Source organism: Bos indicus, chromosome 20, assembly GCF_029378745.1.
Source record: "Bos indicus isolate NIAB-ARS_2022 breed Sahiwal x Tharparkar chromosome 20, NIAB-ARS_B.indTharparkar_mat_pri_1.0, whole genome shotgun sequence".
NCBI lineage: Eukaryota > Metazoa > Chordata > Mammalia > Artiodactyla > Bovidae > Bos > Bos indicus.
This window is the reverse complement of record NC_091779.1, coordinates 70,905,210-70,924,205: the sequence shown is the minus strand read 5'-3', so window position 1 is coordinate 70,924,205 and position 18,996 is coordinate 70,905,210. Positions and strand designations below refer to the sequence as shown.

Here is an 18,996-nt window from a genome sequence, read left to right as displayed (position 1 = left end):
AGCCTGGCCAAGCCCCTCCCCATGCCTGGCATCACCCCACCTGCCACCTTCCCAGGGAACCCCTTGGGGACGCAGGTCGCCACCCCACCACAGCTCATAGTGGGCTCACACTGGCAAGGATTCCTGGGCTAGGGGCTGGCGAAGGCCAGGGGAGGGGAGGTCTTCTGGAACTCATCTGGACATCCTCTGCAGAGGAGCACTGTGAGCCAGCTGGAAGGGGAGCACCGGGAGCCAGACAGAAGGGGAGCACCGGGAGCCAGGTGGAAAGGTCACATTCAGGCCATCTGAGAGGTCTGGACATCTTTGGAAAATAACTGGCTTAAAAGTAAACATAGCAGCTGTCCTGGCAGCCCTACTTGGGCATTCACCCATGTCCACGCAAAATCCCGTTGCAGATGTTCATTGCAGCTCTTCCTCACGGCCACCCTGGTCAGGGCATGGGGGACACAGCACCCCACAGGCCATATAACCACCCGCCAGGCGGGTCTCCAGAGACCAAGGCCTGTAGCCCAGCTCACACCGCTTACACAACGTCCCTCTCCGGGGAGGGAGAGCAGAAGCAGGCCGTCGGGGGTCGGCCACATGAGGGACAGGGCCCCTCCTGGGATGGCCGTGTCCATGCGTCAGCCGAGATGCTGGTCGATGCCTGCAGGGTGCCTAGTGGGGGCCCATGGGTGCTCGGAACTGCTCCTGACAGCCACACGTGAGCCAGCAGTTATTCCAGAAAGTTTATTAAAAGTGAACAACATCCATGGAACAGGCAAGTGGGCCCCAGCCTCGGAACCCCTGAGCTTCTCGCGTTGGTGATGGCGGCCACAGACGTTGGGCAGGAGTGGGCGGGGGAGGGTCCGGGGTCGGGAGGGGCACGCAGTTGGAGGGGCTGTTACTGATTAACCAGCTCCACTGGTTTTCCTTTAAATCACAAAAAAGCACACCCACAGGGCAGAGACTGGCAACTTCCTACCGCTGTGGAGGCTCCGGGCTGTGGCAGGCATGGCGCGCACCCCAGGGCCTGACCAACCTGTGGACGGCGGCGGGGAGGAGCGGCCAGCGTGGGACAACAAACTCCAGTACCTGCTGAGCTGCGTGGGCTTCGCTGTGGGCCTGGGCAACCTCTGGCGCTTCCCGTACCTGTGCCAGACGCATGGGGGAGGTGAGCCTCCTGGGTATGCCCCCCCCACCGCCGCCTCCGGGGTGTGGAAACTCCCACCCCCAGCGATCTGTCCCCCGGAGCCCAGCTGGCGACAGCTTTGCGGTGCTGCTCAGCAGGCCGCCCGCCCAGGCTCCGTCAGGGTCAGGGCGCCGGGCCCCCCTCGCCAGCACTGTGTCCTCACTGACCAGACCCCAGAGGGCAGCCAGGGGGCCGCAGCCACATGGGGAGCTGAGATGGGCACCCAGGCTCCCGCACGAAGCCCACAGCAGCATCTGGAGCCACTGGGCGGGGGCGCCTCGCTCAGTGGCCCGTAGCTGTTGGTGTCACACCTGGTGTTGGGGACAAGAGGCGCAGACCAGGTGGACAGCTGCCCTCAGGGGATGGACGTGGGGTGTGGCTCGCTGTGTCCCCAGGCTCAGGGCAGGGGGCTTCCCGGGCAGAGTCACCCCATCGTGGTGTCTGACCCGAGGCTTCCCCGAGGCCTGTGCTTCCTAGAGCCTGCGGAGCTCCCTGCCGAGGCAGGTGCTGGTCGAGTGTCCCCTGCAGGGCAGCGGCTCTAGCCTCCTGCCTCGGAGACGGGGAGGCCGAGGTGGTGAGGATTCAGCCCATCTCCACCCAAAATGGGGGAGCAGGGGATCAACACAGAAGGCAGAGTCCGCATGAGCACCGCCCACCAAGCTTCCTGGTCATGCAGACACGGCATCTTTGAGGTCTCCTTTTCCTGACGATAAGATCTGGGGCATGTGGGAAAATCTGAACATGCAGACAAATGGCCAGACATTCCTCTGTAACAGCTGCCCTGGCGCCAGAGCCTCCGTGGGTCTGGGGTGGGGGGCGGCCGCACCTCCGTGAGCGCGGCGTGGAGAGCATGGAGCTCCCTGGAGCGCCAGCGCAGACCTGAAGCAGGGCGCCCAGAGCCCCCAAAGCCTGTCGTGCCAGGCCAGGGCCTCGGCGACCCTCCACGCACGGGGCTCCGCCACCTGCAAGCACAGCACTGCCTACAGCCTGACCCGCTACCCAGAGCGGCCAGAGTGGGGGCCCAGGGCCCCCGCCCCATGGACACCGCCTCTGCCTCCATCCAGACATCGAGGCTGCGGGCGCCACCCGCCATGCCCGGGGCTCCGAGACACGCCTGTAGGGTCCAGGATCCAGCTTTCCCAGGCTGGAAGCTCTCGACCAAGTGCCACGAAACAAGCTTCTCACGCGGCGAGAGGCCCTTCTCCGTCTGCTCTGACCACCTCTGGAGACCCTGAGACAGGGCGGAGGTGACAAGCAGACAGGGCATCGCCTGGTTCGCACCTGCAACCCCCTGACGTCAGGACTGTGCCTCCACGTCATGGAGGGAGGCAGCGTCATCACAGAGCTGAGCAGATGTGGACGCGGGGCCGTCCGGGGCGTCACATACGCTCCACTCTGCAACGAGCAGAGGAGGCGGAAGCACAGTGCCCGGTGCTGACCCCGGCTGCTGACCGCAGGGCTCCAACCCGGGCTGTGGCCGGGGGGTCCCCCAGGGAGCTGCAGAGGCCCCGATTCCTGCTCTGCCCTGGAGGCCTGTGGTTTAGTGTGGAGCCCTGGTGTCCAGCAGAGTGAGCCCTCTCGGCTCTTCCTTTAAACTCTGCCGCCGCCTTCCTGCATAGACTGCAGCCGTGGCGCGCGGGCCGGGGGTCGGGCCGGGGGTCGGGCCTCGTGTCCGGTGGGGTGTCCGGCCTGGCCCCTGCGGTCTCCACGGGCTTGGGATGCAGGTCTCCCCTCACCCCGTGTGCCCCTCTCCTTCCATCCTCCCGTGGCTCTTTCCTCAAGATCACGGGCGTGTTTCTCAGCAGCCCACAGGCCCTTGCCGCTGTTCCGACCAGAGGCATCTTTTCTTACTGGACTGAACAGCTGTGTGCCATGCCCTGCACCCCCCGGGCTCTGCCCAGACCCGCCCACAGGGGACGGCACACAGCGGCCGGCCATCTGATGACTGTGTATTCCTTGTCACCGGCTCTGCAGTGGCCCTTCAGCTCTCGGGGCCGGAGCACCGAATGTGCGAGGCTTTCCCCACACTGACCAGGCCTCTGGTTCTCAGTGGACGCCGACTGGGTGCCCCAGAACCTAGCCTGCCCGCACAGGCTAAGGGCGGCCCCATAAGACGCCCCCTAACCTCAGATGCCAATCTGGAGTAGCAGGTCCCCAGGTTACCGTGGCTTCTTCCGATTCTTTACAAATTCAAGGGGTCCCACAACCCCTCTTAAGACTCAGTGGTTTGCTGGAATGGCTCGGGGAAACACTCAGGTCTACAGGTTTATCATGAAGGGTGCAACCCAGGAATGCCGTCCAGGAGCGATGCAGAGGCGGGCCCCCCAGCACGGCCCCCTCCTGTGCCTCCACCAGGCAGGCCCTTGACGGGACCCTGGGCCGCTGGCTGGTGACTCTCAGTCTGCCGCTGCGGGAGGGCCGGGCTGGGAGTCCCAGGGGTGGGGTCGCCCTGCCCCTCCAGCTCCCGGCCTGTGGGGTCAGCTGGGTGAGGCTGAAGGACATCAACAAGCTGAGCCCCTCGCCCGACCCCCCGACACGCCTAGGGAGCTCGGGGGCCGAGCCAGGACAGGACCAGACACGCTCCTCTCAGTTCAGTGCAGCGTCCCGGATCCGGGGCCCCAGCACCGGGTCCACGAAAGGGGGACCAGCTCTCCTCCTGCCTTGTAGTCTGGCAGAAACAAGCCTGCCCCGCGCCACCCCCACTGGCTCCTCCTGGAGTCAGCATGAGGGGGCGGGCACCCCCCGGATGTAGAGCCCCCAAGCCTGGCCCCCAGCACCCCAGCCGGGCCTGTGATCTGGGCCCCCGTCCCCACGGTGGTTGCGTTGGGGCTGAAATGAGCCTGACGCACAGGCTGGACACTGCTCAGCACCGGGTCACAGAAATGCCTCCTGTCCCCCTCTCCCCAGAGCCGGGAGACTCAGCCACGGGCCAGGCCCCCCGTCCCTCCCCTCCCTGTCTGTCCCCTCTCCCCAGACCTCTCCTTGGGCCAGACCCTCTCACGCTGCCCTCAACCAGCCCCTGAGGCCTCCACCTGGACCCCGTCCAGCTAGGGCCTCCCCCTCAGACCGGGCAGGGACGGGGGAAGGGGGCCAAGGGCCAGTCAGCCCGGAGGCCTCACCCTTCCCGGATGGTGGCTCAAACACGTGGGGCTCAGGCCCTGGGCGTGCGGCCGTTCCAGGTCTGCCTCCGCCATGCTGCAAGGTGTGCGTCCTGGGGCCTGAGCGTGCCTCAGGAGGGCACCTCCCTCAGTGACCTGGACCCCGGGTCCCTGGTGACCCCCGGCCACAGCCCCCGCTGCAAGCCCTGCCCGCAGGGGCCCTCCTGCCCCTGGGAGGCCATCCCAGGGCCTCTGGGGCTCCACCTGGAACTTAAGTCTCTAATGTACTTTGCCTTTTTGCTGCTGCATGGGAGACACTGAGACGCATCGTCTGCCCACATGCTGGCCCCGGCGGCCCGTCAGGCCGACATGGCCCAAGAGCTCCATGGCCTGGCTGCCCTCAGGGTTCTGACTCTGCATCCACACTTCGGATGGTGATAGAAAAAGCCAGCACGAAGCTGTGCTGGTGAAGAGCACGGGGCCTTGGTTCGAGGGAGTGGCTCTTGGAAGCTGAACCCAAGCTTCCCGTGGACAGTGGGGAGAGCCGTGCCCACAGCAGCCTGTGCTGTTGGTCAGGGCCTGATGGTCTGTGCTGCTCCCTGGGGTCCCCTGGACCCGTGCAGGCAGCAGCTGCGGTCAGCCAGGCAGCGCTGAAGCAGCCACACGTGCCAGCCCAGGGCAGGCAGGTTCCCAGGGTCTGGACAGAGGATGTGCAGCTGAGACTCCCACGGCACACACAGGGCCGATTCCGCCTCTGGCACTCAGTCCTCCTCCCGACAGTGCAGGAGCGTCCTGTGGGGACCCGTGTCTCCCCAGCAGGCCTGCGGGCTCAGGGGTGCCCGGCCCCCTGCCACCCGCCGGGACCCGCGCCATCCACGTGGTGCAGAAGGGACCCGCCGTGTCTGCCTGCCTGCCCTCAGGTTCTTGCCGAGAGGCAGCTCTGTCTGAGGGGCCCGGCACCCAGGCCAACCCTGCTGTGTGCACCCCAGCGTCCGAGCAGGGGTGAAGGGTTGGGAAGGGCTTCCCACCTCAACCCAGGGCACAGCTCGGGGGACCTCCGGTGACCACCTCCTGCAAGGCCCTGCCATGAGCAGACCAGCTCCCCGTCCCAGGAGCCCGGGAACCAGGGGTGTCAGGGCCCCAGTGAGAACGCAGCTCGGCCCATGTGTCAGTGGGAACCCCACACAGCCCCAGAGGGTGGGGGACTACAGCTTTAACACAAGCAAACCCCCGACGTCAGGGCTGTCTCCCTCGGTGGCCATGAATGCTTCTCCTTATCCCCCCCACAGCGGCCTGTGTCACCCTCACCAAGGCTGGGCGGGGCAGAGGGCAGAGCCCACTGACAGCCGCGTCTCTGCAGGTGCCTTCCTCATCCCCTACATCATCGCCCTGGCCTTCGAGGGCATCCCGCTGTTCCACATTGAGCTTGCTGTCGGCCAGCGCCTGCGCAGGGGCAGCGTCGGGGCGTGGACAGCCATCTCGCCCTATCTGGGGGGCATGGGTACGTGCCCCCCCATGACCCTGACCTGCAGCTGCTCCGTGGGGGGGGGGGGGGGGCGGGGCTGCGTCTACGCGTGCCATGCGTGTTTGCTGGGTGTTCGCTCGTCATACCAGTGCATGCCCGGTGGTTTGGAACGGAAGGTGCAGGGGTCCCGGGCACGCAGGTCCCCAAGGCAGGAATCAGGCGTGACAGCGGAGGCAGGAGTCCACCCCAGAACAGCAGCTCGCTGGCCCACGGTGCCCAGTCCATGTGCATGGGGCCCTGAGTGCATGCGACCTGGGACCTCGTGGCACCTGGGGAGACTGGGCAGAGGGCAGCCCTGGTTCCCCGAGTGCCCGTGAGATGGGCTCTGCCGCAGACGGCCCCAGCATCGCCGGCAGGCCTGTGGCATGCCTGGTGGCTTCGGGCTGCCCGAAGGCCCACCTAGAAGCAGGCCGAGGCTGGCGGACAGGCCGCTGAAGCCCAGCCAGGAGGGTGCCAGCCAGCGGGCGGGCAGCAGGGGCCTCAGGGTTGACGCAGGGATCGGATACACAGGCTGGGCGCGAAGAGGTCCATCGGGCCGCCCAGGAAGGCGCTGACCGTGCCCGGTGCCCACAGGGCTGGGCTGCTTCACCGTGTCCTTCCTGGTCAGCCTGTACTACAACACCGTCCTGACCTGGGTGCTCTGGTACCTCCTCAACTCCTTCCAGCACCCGCTGCCCTGGAGCGCCTGCCCGCTCGACCTCAACCGCACAGGTACTGCTGTTGGGAGAGATGCCCAGCGTGGCCGGCCCCCCTGGAGCTGGGTCCTGCTACCCCGCGCTTGCCCGTTTGCTGTGGGACCCCGGGCCCCCCTCACCAAGTAGCACCCAGGCCCTCGAAGCTGCTCACACACCTGGCAAGGAAAAGTGTGTGGGTTGGGCTGCTCATCCCCCTGAATTAGGTCTTCAGGGGGACACCCCCCCAGCCCAAGTGCATGCCCTCTGCGGAGACCTCAGGTGTGGGGAGTACTCATGGTTTTCAAGTGTGCTCATGAACCCGGGTGGGCCTCTGTCCCCGCGGGCCCCCTGTGCCAGCTCGTGCTAGGCACCTGCTGGACAGGCTGAGCAGCTGCAGAGGCCCCTGGCAGCCAGCCCCCCGGGCCCGCTCCCAGGGTGGCGGGGTCCTGCCGGGTCCCTGTGGCCCGCGGCCCACCTGTGCGGGCCCTGCCGGCTCCAGGCCTCGTGCAGGAGTGCCGGGACAGCAGCCCCGTGAGCTACTTCTGGTACCGGCGGACCCTGAACGTCTCGGCCGACATCGGTGACAGCGGCCCGGTCCAGTGGCGGCTGCTGGTCTGCCTGGCCGTCTCCTGGGCCGTCGTGTACCTGTGCGTCATCAGGGGCATCGAGACCACTGGGAAGGTGAGCCGCGCAGCCCGCCCCCGGGCCCCTCCTCACTTCATCTCCTCGGCCTCTGGGGTTCAGAGGTTCTGTCCGTGTCCCTGGAGAGCTGGGCTCCTCTCACCGTGAGGTGAACCTCCTCGGCTCAGTGACAGTCTGCACTGAAATCCTCTCTGATGTTAGAACAGCCATTCTGGCTTCTTTGACTGAATTAATTTTTTTCCAGCTCTTTTTCTTTTTGTATGTTTGGGTCTTTGTGTTTAAAGTGTGATTCTGGTAGACAGCGCGCAGCTGGCTCTTACTTTTGCCCCCAGTCTGACTGCCCCCGTCTTCTTCCTTTGGGGTGGTTGCACTGACCGCGCTGTCCATCTGGCTGGGTGAGGCCCATCGCCTTGTATTTCCTTTCTGCTCATCCCCTCTGCTCTTTGCTCTCGTGCCGCTCTTTCTCTGAGGTGTTTTGGACGCCTCTCTATGTCCTTTGCTCGGCGGCTGTAACTCGGTGGTTGGATTTGGGGCTGCAGCCCACTCTGTCTCCCAGCAACGCTGCGCCAGGCGACAGAGGAGGCCTCAGCATCGCCCTCTCCCTCCAGTGGCCACGCTGCCATCACACCTTTCACTACAGCGTCATAAGCAGCAAGCGCAGCCTCAGCACTTCCTTTTTTCTTTGCCTCTCAGCCTGTGGGGTCTTAGGTCACCGATCAGGGACTGAACCCAGGCCCGGCAGTGAGCGAGGTGAATCTTCACCTAGGGAACACCCACATTCTCAGCATTTTTGTTTTAAACACTGCATTATCTTTTAAAGAGACTGAGGCAATGAGAAAAAATACTGAAAGTCACCTCGCTTCCACACAGAGAGGACCAGGGGAGCCTGAGTCTGTGCCTCCCACGTTTGCCTTTCAAACTGCACCCAGCTCCAGCTGCCCACCCCTCTTCCTCCAGGGCTTGGATGAGTGCCCACCCCTCTTCCTCCCAGGCGTGGATGAGTGCCCACCCCTCTTCCTCCCGGGCGTGGATGAGTGCCCATCCCTCTTCCTCCGGGGCTTGGATGAGTCTGGTACTTTTCTCTTCCTCCCGGGCGTGGATGAGTCCGGTACTTTTTACGTTTGTCCTGACTTCAACTGTGACTACACTCCACGCGTCTCTGTGGGGCCTCCCGATGGTGGTTGTGGAGGTCTGCGGGTCTGAGTGTGTGTGAGCTCCTGTACTGTATTTCGGTTAACGTGTGGGGGTGATAATTACTCTCAGGTGAGGGGCTCCAAGCTCGAGGAGACTGGAATTTCAGACCCAACCAACCAGCCAGAAACCCAAATAGTCCTGCACGAACGTCCCTGAAGATGACCTGGGTGGCCGCACCGTGTCTGCATTTGGGGTCTGGGCTCAGGGGGAAGGGTCCCCGTTTGCCGATTTAATTTTTTGCAGACGCTATGTGCGCAGACCCTCCCCAGCCCTGAAAGAACTGGGGACTGGTCCTGCTCGGGGAGAGCGTGTGGGCAGGTGTGCGCCCCACAGACCCCATGAAGAGGCCCTCTGGGGCCTCAGCATAGAAGGAGGAGGGGCCTGTGGACCAGAGGGAGGCCACTGCCCACCGCGGTAGAACCCTCGCGTGAGCCTCGGGGCAGCCCAAGCCCCTGAGCGTGACTGGGGCCCGCCGCCCGCTGTCTCCAGTCAGACCCCACGACCCGGCAGTGGCCCAAGGCCGCTCCTGAGCCCCGCTGACTCAGGAGTGGATGCAGAGGAGACTGATGACTGGCCTTTTCAGGCCATTTATTTCACGGCCCTGTTTCCTTACCTGGTGCTCACGGTCTTCCTGGTCAGAGGGCTCACGCTGCCCGGGGCGATGCAAGGACTGACCTACCTGTTCACCCCTGACGTAAGTGGGCCCCACACCCAAGCTCCCCCACAGGCCCAGGCTCAGGAAACAAACAAGCCGGGCCCCCCCAGCCTGGACCCTCCCACCCTCAGCCAAGGGAGCAGAGATGGCCACAGGGAGGGGCGGTCCGGCGTCTCAGGGGTCAGGTTTGGAGGGCGGGGAGCAGAGAACGCGGGCTGGGATGCAGGGGCGTGTGAAATGGGGGTGCAGGAGAGACGCCTGGTGGGGACCTCGGTGTCCCCCGCAGGGTCCCAGACCCCACGTCTCTGAGGGGCTTGTCCAGGAACACGAGCCCGCCAGGAGAGGAGCCACGGGGCCATCCCATGGTCTCTGGAGCCCCAGAGGCTGCACAGCTTAGCACCCTCAGTCTCCCAGGCTGGGCCCCTTGCTGGGCACGTGGGTGGGGTCTGTGGGTTCCCCAGTGGGAACACCAGGCCCTGTGTGCAGGGGGCCCCGCCTGGCCCGCGAGTCCTCGAAACCCCTAGCCTGCAGGGAGCTGAACCGACCCGGATCTGACTCCCAGCCCCGAGAGGGTCGTCCTCCTGTGGATGGGCCCAGGGGGCATTCCGCATCAAAGCAGGGAGCCCGGACTGCCCGTGTCATCACACGCGCTCCTCACGAGTGGTCCCAAGCTGTCTCGGGGCCTGGGTGGGCACACGGCTCGTGGGAGCATCCCGGGGATGCTGGGCAGTCTTGACCAGGAGCACCAGGCTGGGGGCCTGTCTGCGACCACAGGTCCCCATTCCCCTCCAGCTGCGGGTCCTACAGAACCCCCGGGTGTGGCTGGACGCCGCCACCCAGATATTCTTCTCCCTGTCCCTCGCCTTGGGAGGACACATCGCTTTCGCCAGCTACAACCCACCCAGGTAGGCTGGGGCTGGGGCCAGGGGCTGTGCTGCGGAGGGCATGCCGAGCAGCTTGTTGTGACATCCTTCCTGGAACGCGGGGTCAACCGGTGTGAGCCTCTGATAAGCACCTCTGGGGTTCTGGCAATCACTGAGTCACCCCGAGGGCCGGGAGGCTGCCGCCCTCTGAAGCAGCTTGCAGCAAGTTCTGGAGCAGCTGCCGGAAGGGAACTGGGGTCATCAAAGCCAGGAACAAGGCTATAACCTGGGGCTGCCCGTGTGACACACGTGGCCATAAAAGCAGAAATACAGACTGTGTCAGCCTCCCGGGCACTTAGACGCCCGGGCGCCCGCCTCCTCACGACGCCCAAGCCTGCCCATGGGTCATAAAACATGGCATGAGCGATGACGTGCTGACAGCAGCCTCCGCGCGGGTCCATGAGGGCAGCGGGCGCGCGGGGGGCGGAGGGCCCAGGGGCCTCCAGTGGTCACTCCTGCTGTGCTTCTGCCTCCACCCTTGCACGGCAGCCACTGTGCGTTTCTCACCTGGAGACCAGGCACCCACACCCAGGGCCCCCAGCTCGCTCCTGCCCCGAGGCCGCAGAGGAGACGGGCCCTGAGGGTTGGCACCAGCTGCCGCCTCGAGCTGGGGTCCCGGGCGGGGGTGGTGGGGAGGGCCCTGAGAGGCGGCGCCCTGCCCCAGGCCTCCTCCCTGGGGCCCTAAGGCCGCGCGTCTGCACAGGAACAACTGCAGGAGGGACGCGGTGAGCATCGCGCTGGTGAACAGCATGACGTCCCTCTACGCGTCCATCGCTGTCTTTTCTGTCTTGGGGTTCAAGGCAGCCAGCGACCACGGGCGGTGCCTGGACCGGTGAGCGGGGCCCTTGGGCGCTGAGGAGTCAGGGATGGGGGCGGTCCGCCTGGAACCATGGGCAGGACCCGAGCTGGAGGTTGGGTCTTGGCCAGGAAGACAGGTTCCGATGAGGGAGTTGTGGACAGGATGGGCCCCCGGCCAACAGCCGGTATCCTGACGGGAGGGGGGGCACACGCAGACACGGAGGAGGAGCGGGGGCTACAGGGAGGCGGCCACGGCGCACACCCGGGGCCCTCCCCTGGGCCGCGGGCGACCCCAGCCCTGCCCACGCCTCGTCTTGGACTCCCTGCTCCAGAGCTAGGAGGTCACACGTCCTGCGGCTTCCAGTCGCCCAGGCTGTGGTCATCTCTCACCACAGTCCTGGAGCCGGCCCAGTGAGGACGGCCCCACGGGGGAAGTCACCGCATGGGACGGATGGCCTCCCAATGCAGGTTCCCGGGAGAGCCCCACCAGAGGGGCACAAGCCCGCCCTCCGCCTGCTGCTGGAGGTCCAGGGCAGCTTGTGGATGATGGACTCGTGGGCAGTGTTGGCAGGGCACAGGGGAATGCCTGCCATGACCACCCTGGCCACGCGGGGGAGGAAGGGCAGCCACCCGCACCCCAGGCACAGCAGAGCACGTGCGCGGCTCGGAGACCCCAAGAGGCCGCAGTGGCCGCAGCGTCCACTGCGTCCCAGGAAGCAGCGTCCCACCACGGGCCAGCTCTTCCCACCGCTCCCCCCAGATGCCCAGAGAACAAAACCAGAGTGGCCAACACCGGCTCCCCTACGGCTGCACCTTGGGCAGCGTCACCACCTTCTTGCTGCGCCAGGGTCACTAGGCCACCCCGACACAGCAGAATCACAGACGGAACGGACGGAACGCACACGCACGGGAGAGCCACGGCCCCAGCCAGCCTCTGAGAGGCTCGTCCACGGCCCTAGGGGCAAAGCGTCCCGGGGCCTGGCAGGAATGGGCATGTCAGCCACCCCAGCCACCTCTGCAAAAGGCTTCGGGACTCTGCAGGGCGAGGTGCCAAGCATGTTCTAGTGAACAGTCTGAGCCGTGAGCCCCGAGTCGGACGTGGAGGTGTGAGGAGCTTGAGGCCACCCCTGCGGAGGAGGCTGGAGCCCACAGGCCAGGGGGCAGGAGGCTGTGTGGCCTCTTTGTACCCTGGCCCTAGAAGCTGGATAGCCTGTGTCCCCCACATGTGTACAAGACCCCGGGCGCCCCCCAGAGCCCGCCCCTCCGGGGCCACTCACCCAGCGTCCCTGCCCCCGCAGAAACATCCTCCACCTCATCAACGCCTTCGACCTGCCGGAGCAGAGCGTGTCCAGGGACACCTACACTGTGGCCCTGGCGCGTCTGAACGCCTCACAGCCGGCTCAGGTGGCCGGGCTCCCCCTGGAGGCCTGCCGCCTGGAGGACTTCCTGGACAAGGTGCGCAGGGGCCATGGTGCGGCTGCAGGAGGCTGCAGGCGTTGACCTGGGGTCAGGGCTGAGCCCTGGGGCCTAAACGCAGTGCCTCCAACAGGCCCTGCTCTGCAGGTGGGGTCCAGACGGGGCGAGCGGGCCTTGGGGCTACCCAGAGTCCAGGGAGAGGGGCGTGAGCACAGCCTCGAGCCAGGCCATGGCTGGCCGACGTGGGGCAGGGACAGTGACTGGAGGTGGGCAGGCCCCTGCGGGAAGCTGTTGAATGGGCTCCTGAGCCCCAGCCCGGGGGCGCGCGTCCCCCGCCGCAGGTGATTTAGGGGACAGGGCACCTCCCCGCAGAGGTGCACCCACAGTATGTGGTAACATGGCCCGGACGGGGCAGGGTCACCTCTGCCTGACCCAGGAGGGCACCCTGGCCTTCCAGCAGGGAGCGTGAGGGTGGGTGTGCGTCCTGGCGTGGCCCCTGCTGGCACACGCGTGTGTCCTGGGGGGGAATGCTGGCACACACATGTCCCAGGGGCGTGCTGGCACACGCGTGTGTCCTTGGGGGGAATGCTGGCACACGTGTGTGTCCTGGGGGGCATGCTGGCACACACGTGTCCCAGGGGCGTGCTGGCACACGTGTGTGTCCCGAGGGGGGTGCTCGCCCACGCGTGTGTCCCAGGGGTGTGCTGGCACACGCGTGTCCCGGGGGTGTGCTGGCACACGTGTGTGTCCCGGGGGCGTGCTGGCACACCTGCGCCATGTTGCAGAGTGCCTCGGGCACGGGCCTGGCCTTCATCGTCTTCACGGAGGCCGTGCTCCACATGCCCGGCGCGCCGGTCTGGGCTGTGCTCTTCTTCGGGATGCTCTTCAGCCTGGGCCTGTCGTCCATGTTCGGGAACATGGAGAGCATCATCACGCCGCTCCTGGACCTGGGGGTCATGCCCAGAAGGGTCCCCAAGGAGGTGCTGACAGGTGAGTGCACAGCCAGGCCTCCTCACCAGATGTCAGATGAGCCTCCCCCACGGGGGCTTGAGGGCTGGTCCCGGCAGCTCAGGCTGACCCCCCGAGGGCCAGGGAGCACGGGCGGGCACTGTGTCCCGCATGGCCCCCGAGGGTGTCCTCCAGGCCATGGTGCCGGGCACACGGCAGGGCACCGGAGACGCCTGACGGGTCATGTCCAGGCCTGGCCTGCCTGCTGTGCTTCTTCACGGCCACCTGCTTCACGCTGCGGTCGGGGAGCTACTGGCTGGAGATCTTCGACCAGTACGCCGCGGCCCTGAACCTGATCCTCCTGGCCTTCTTCGAGGTGGTCGGGGTCGCTTACGTTTATGGGATGAAGCGGTGAGTCAGCCGCCTGGCCCGCCCCTCTGCTCCCGGCGTCCCGTGGTCCCTGAGTGGGCCTCAGGCAGCGGTGGGTGACACGGGCCATCTGAGGTCCCCCCAGCGAACCTGTCCACAGGCGTAGCCTGGCACCACCGCCTGGCTATGCGGAGGCCCATGACTAACAGTGGTCTCCAGCCACCTGCGGGAGCTCCCAGCGTCCAAGCGCAGGTGGACCCCAGGGCAGGAGGGCCTGCCCAAAGCGCCAAGAGCCAACCTCCCCTGGAGGCCTCCGAGGAGACCCAGCCACATTCTACCACCCTCACCTGGCCCAGGCCCGAGGCACAACCGCACTCACACCTGAACTCACACTTGCACACACACACACACCCCTGCACTCACCTGTCACCCTGCCCAGATAGGGACCCTAGAGGTTGTGACCCCGACCTTTGTTCTAAGAGCTCCTGAGAGGCCCTGAATGCGAGCCTCGATGCTGCTCTACGGGCAGAGGGACAGCGGGCTCGTCCCCAGGGGACACGCCCACAGAGCCAGCAGTGGTGTGGGGGACAGTGCACCCCTGGACTTGGGGGGCCACGCGGTCTCAGAAGGGGACCCTCAGGTGCCCTGCGGAGGAGACCTGGGAGGGGCGGGGACAGGAAGGGCCCTGGGGCGGGGTCCGGAGCAGCTCCAACCCCCTCCCGTGTGTGCCGGGGCCGCTGCACATCCTGGGCCTCTGTTCCTGCCCTGGGACCCCAGTCAGGTGTCGCGTCCCCCTCAGCTACGCTCACAGAGCTGGAACTCCCCAACCGGGGCCAGACCCACAGGTCCTGCTGCTCCCTGGACTGGGCTCCGCGACCCCTCGGGCCTTTCCCATCCATTGACCTGGGGGTGGGGCGGGTCCTCACCAGAACCCAGACGGCTGCCTCATCCAGGGGCCACTCGGGAAGACAAGGGACAGAGGTCAGAGTGGAGGTGGGGACAGTCCCTTGGGCCGCATCCTGGTGGACAAAGGCTGCCGGCCGAGCGGATGGGGACTGAGCCCAGGCTCTGCGGCAGGTTCTGCGACGACATAGCCTGGATGACCGGGAGGCGGCCCGGCTTCTACTGGCGGGCAACCTGGAAGGTCGTGAGCCCCCTGCTGCTGCTGACCATCTTCCTGGCCTATGTTGCCCTCCTGGCCAGCTCGCCACCGCACTACAAGGCCTGGAACCCCCGATACGTAAGTCCTTTGGGTAGGGGGATGACCCCAGGGCCCAAGACCCAGCCTCACTCCCCTCCCCGGTGCCCACCAGGGACATCTGTGCGCCGGGGCCCACGCAGGCTGCTTTTTCCCTGAGACCCCAGGTCCCTGGCCCTTGATGTCCCCTGGGGCATCGGTGCTGACTCCGGCAGCCCCAGCGACCTTGGGGCTGACCTTGGGTGCAGGCCTCGGTCAGCAGCGGGAGGGCAGTGCAGGCTCCACACTCTGGTGACCCCGTGGGCCCATGCAGCCCCTCCCCCGGGGATGGGGGCCATGGGGCCGGCTCTGCAGACGCCTGGCCAGTCTCAGATGGGACCCGCCACCGAGACAGGCAAAGCACAGGGTGTGGCCTGGACTCTGGAGCCAGCTCTTGGCCCCAGGCTGCGCGCTGAGCCCATGAGCTCCACCAGCCTGCTTTCCATCTGCCAGCTCAGAGCCGCCCCTTCTCCGGGGTGTGGACGCAGCTGGTTCTAAAATCTCCCCAGAAAGCAGCTGCCCCACACGGCCAGACGGGCATAGGAGGAATGGCGCCACCTTCTGTGGGCGCCCGCCCTGTTACAGTGACCACGGGCCTGAGATCGGGCGGGTGGTGCTCCCCTCACGGAGGGAGCACGGAGTCTGACCAGGCCCAGCGGTCAACCCCAGGACCGAGCAGCCCTTCGGGTGGTCCAGGGTGGCTCTCTCCAGAACGCGGCACCCCAGGTCCCCAGCCTGCCTCTCGGAGCCTAACCCCACAGGTGGCTTGGCAGGCCAAGTCCCCGAAACTTCAGCTGCCCAGGTGCCCACTGCCAGGGAGCGGCCCTGGCCAGGTGCCTTTCCCTCCACCCGCCCTAGGGGCCCCGATAGAGGAGAAGACGGGCTGAGCTGCCCCCCACGCTCATGGCCCCTGGGGCCGAGGGCCAGCCTCCTCTACACAGGGAGTGCGCGTGGGGCGACCTGTCTGCTTCCCGGATGCCCCTCTCAGGCCTCGTGTCCTGCAGGAGCGGTTCCCCTTGCGGCAGGAGAAGCCCTACCCGGGCTGGGTGCTGGCCGCCTGTGTGCTCCTGTCCTTCCTGCCCACCCTGTGGGTCCCGGTGGTGGCGCTGGGCCAGCTGCTCGCCCGGTGCAGACAGAAGACGCGGGACCCGCCGCAGGACAGATGCCCAAAGCCCCGGGGCGGCAGGGCCTGCTGAGCACGGGGCCAGGGTGGCGGGGAGGCCTGCCTGTGCCACAGCCAGGGCAGCACCAATACACGCACGCTTGGCCCCGAGGGCCCGTGGTCATTGTTCCCGACACTGTCGTGCCCTCCGGACCCGCTCACGGCACCGCCCGACTCGCATGTCAGTCCACGCTCCTCTCCAAATGGCCCAAGCCCATTGTCCGCCTCCTGGGCCCTGTGGCTGGTGGTTCTGCATGGGGCCCTCGGGGAGGCCGTGCACTGAGTCCACGGGCAAAACGCTGGTGGTAGGGGGAAGGGGGTCTGGGAAGGCCCACCCGCACCCCACAGCAGATGGACAGCGTGAGGCAGGGCCATCTGCAAGGAACGCCGCAGGGCTGGGATGGAGGCCCAGCCCCACATAAGGACCTTTCTCTACCTGAGCCCTGGTCCCAGGGAGGGTCTACCCTGGGTGTGCGTGATGGGGACCTCAGGGCACCTGGTGCACAGACAATCATCCCAGAAGCATGGGGCGCTCCCTCCTCCCCAAAGGCCAGGGAGCTGGGGCACTGAGATGCTAACTGAGATGCTGGCTCTTCGCAGGCTTAGCTTAGACACACTGCCCTTTACTCTTCTGAGACTTTCAAGTCAAGGAGGGAAGGGAAGGCCGATGGTCACGCAAGTCTCCATTCTCTCCAGGGGAGGAGGGCCAGCCTCCCTCCTGAGCATGGGTCCCTCCCTGCACCAAGCCCCACTCCCAGCAGCCTCAGATAAGACCTGCCCTTTCCGGGGCCCGCTCGCCTCCCCCCGCCTCCCTGCACTCTGGACCTCCTCCACCAGCCGGGGACAGTCCTGAGGGGCCCTGGACACACAGGTGAGCTGCCGGAGACCCAGCCTGTCCTCCGCGTTGTGATGGGAGCGCGGCCCTCTGAGCCCAGCCCCAGGCAGGCGAGTGCTGTCCATGGTGCTGAACCAGGCCCTCCGACACGGCCCTGCGGGAGGCCAGCACGGCGCTGGGGCCCTGGGACCCCGGAAAACGGGCTGGTCACTGCCGCATGCCTAAGAGGAGTGGGTATTATAGCCGGGTCAACGCAAGTTTGCCCCGGAGTGAGCCCTAAGCCGCATCTGGTGGGCGGGGTCTGCACTTCACCCCCATGCCGCCCTCAGTGACTCAGGGCCCCCTCTTCCAGAGAAGCACCAACACGGCGTCCACCTCAGCCTCCCTCCTCCGCGTGCAGGGACCCCAGGCTCACACCAGCCCGCCTGGGAGGCGGGTCCAGGCCAGCTGATGGTCACTAATCACCGTGATGCCCTCCCACCATGTCCAGGACAGGCTCTCGGACTCTGGAGTTCAGATGTCCAGGTCCCTGTGCGTATTTGGGGGTCACCACCTTGCCTCCCACCAGCACTTGGAGGGCTCTGAGCTGAGGGGTCTGGGAAGCCCTCTGCCCCATGCTGACCTTCACAAGTGAGCATGCCAGGGCCAGGTGCCAGCACGTGCCAGGGTCACGGCAGTGAGTGGGGGGTGGGCATATGGGGCCAGGGGCCCCGGGTGTGGCCTGTGCCCTGCTTTCTCTCCTGCCTCCTTCTCACTCGCTTCCCGCCTTGACTCCCAGCGGCACACAGACCTGGGGGCGCATGAGCATCTACTTCACATGCAGTTTAGAGCTAGTGAAGTCAAAGCTGATCCACTGTGTGCAGCTCTTTCCGACACCATGGACTGTAGCCTGCCAGGCCCCTCTGTCCATTGGTTTCTCCAGACAAGCACATTGGAGTGGGTAGCCGTTCCCTTCTCCAGGCGACCTTCCACCCCAGGGACTGAATGCAGGTCTCCCACATTGCAGGCAGATTCTTTACATCGGGGCCACCAGGGAAGCCCACCTAGGGAAGCCTGGCAGATTCTTTCCATCGGGGCCTCCAGGGAAGCCCACCTAGATCCAGGGAAGCCTGGAAACTAGACTCTCTCAGAATTCTATCCTTTTCACGTTTCACTCTGAGGAGCCGCACGGTGGTTTTAAAAACGATAAATCAGAGCAAGATCTTAGTTGAGCCCGACCAGAACATATGCCCTTTCCAAGGGTTTTACACTTCAGGAAAAATACAAGTGATTGTGAGTAAAATCGGGATAAACTGCATTTAGTAGACAGAGTTTTAGAGGCATGCGGATGCTGGAAAGCTGAGTGATGACTGGCCTTTATGGAAAGGCCAGAAAGAGGTTTGGGGCGCAGGGAGCCCGCAGGTGGGGGTCAGCAGGACGCAGCTGTGGGGTCTTGGTCACCTTCCCCTACCTGAAGCACCTGGCACGCTGAGCAGCAAGTCACTCCTCCCCAGAGGGGGCACCGCCAGGCGGGCATGCCAGGCAGGCGGGTGGGGCCAATCCCTCGCTGTTTATGATGTGCGCCTGGACTTGGGTCCATCACAAACAGACGCACCAACCCGGTCACTTGGACGCAGCCTGCAGCAGCGGCAGCTGACAGGCGACGGCCATAAACACGGCCGGCCAGCGCCGGGCACCACGCTCAGCGGCAGCGGGCCGCTCCCACGACGACCCCGACCAAGGTTCACTTGACAGCCCCTGCCTCAGTGCGTGGCCCCCCCAGCAACACCCCAGAAGGGAGCCTCGGGAATCGGCCACTGTCATCAGGATGAGCTTGTGCCGGGCACAGGGCGCAAGGCGGCCAGCCGCCCAGGTGGCACCCTGAGCTGCCCTTCCTGTTCTCATGCCCGCAGGGATCTAAGCGCAAGGACAGAGCAGAGCAGGGCAGGCCAGGCCCGTTGTCCTGATCAACACCGGCAGCTCCTGATGCTGGATTCTCCTGGGGGGAGGGTGCCCCACAGACCTGGGCCCAGGGGCACGTAGAGGCCTCCGACAGGGCGCTGAGGAGGGGACCCCCGCTCTCACACAGGCCCCTCCATAACCTCACACCCTCTTCCTGCTGGCTGAGTCGCACACCCACCACCTCCCCCTGACCCACCTCCAGCACCCTGACCCTGGCCCCACGACCACTGAAGGCTACGCCCCAGGGCCACTGCAAGGGGGACAGTCCCCAGGGCAGCCTCCAACCTCCCCACCCCTCAGAGCAGCCTCAGCAGTGTGTGGGATTTCAAGATTCACATGCCCAGACCTGCTGAGCCAGAGGTGAGACAGGGGCACCTGTGTGGCTCACCCCCCACCAGACGAGGGACC

General features: G+C 65.9%; 1 protein-coding gene across 2 annotated transcripts; it reads left to right on the top strand.

The window, feature by feature from the left end:
- Positions 1-929: 929 nt before the first annotated feature.
- Positions 930-15,941, top strand: SLC6A18 (solute carrier family 6 member 18). Of its 2 annotated transcripts, XM_019982655.2 has the most exons (12): positions 930-1,153; positions 5,630-5,770; positions 6,368-6,505; positions 6,968-7,149; positions 8,888-8,998; positions 9,752-9,864; positions 10,586-10,714; positions 11,979-12,135; positions 12,882-13,086; positions 13,296-13,455; positions 14,491-14,653; positions 15,655-15,941. In XM_019982655.2, exons 1-12 carry the CDS (start codon positions 994-996, stop codon positions 15,844-15,846), a joined length of 1,851 nt encoding a protein of 616 aa, XP_019838214.2. In that variant the 5' UTR covers positions 930-993; the 3' UTR covers positions 15,847-15,941. The 2 variants fall into 2 exon arrangements, with proteins under 2 accessions (XP_019838214.2, XP_070630997.1); XM_070774896.1 differs by lacking the exon at positions 8,888-8,998.
- Positions 15,942-18,996: the final 3,055 nt, after the last annotated feature.

Bases quoted from the DNA above. Each gene is read 5' to 3' on its own strand.
- SLC6A18 (XM_019982655.2), top strand. From the start codon at position 994: ATGGCGCGCACCCCAGGGCCTGACCAACCTGTGGACGGCGGCGGGGAG. The intron at 6,506-6,967 runs GTACTGCTGTTG...TGCCGGCTCCAG, and splicing joins GCTCGACCTCAACCGCACAG to GCCTCGTGCAGGAGTGCCGG. The intron at 8,999-9,751 runs GTAAGTGGGCCC...ATTCCCCTCCAG, and splicing joins CCTACCTGTTCACCCCTGAC to CTGCGGGTCCTACAGAACCC.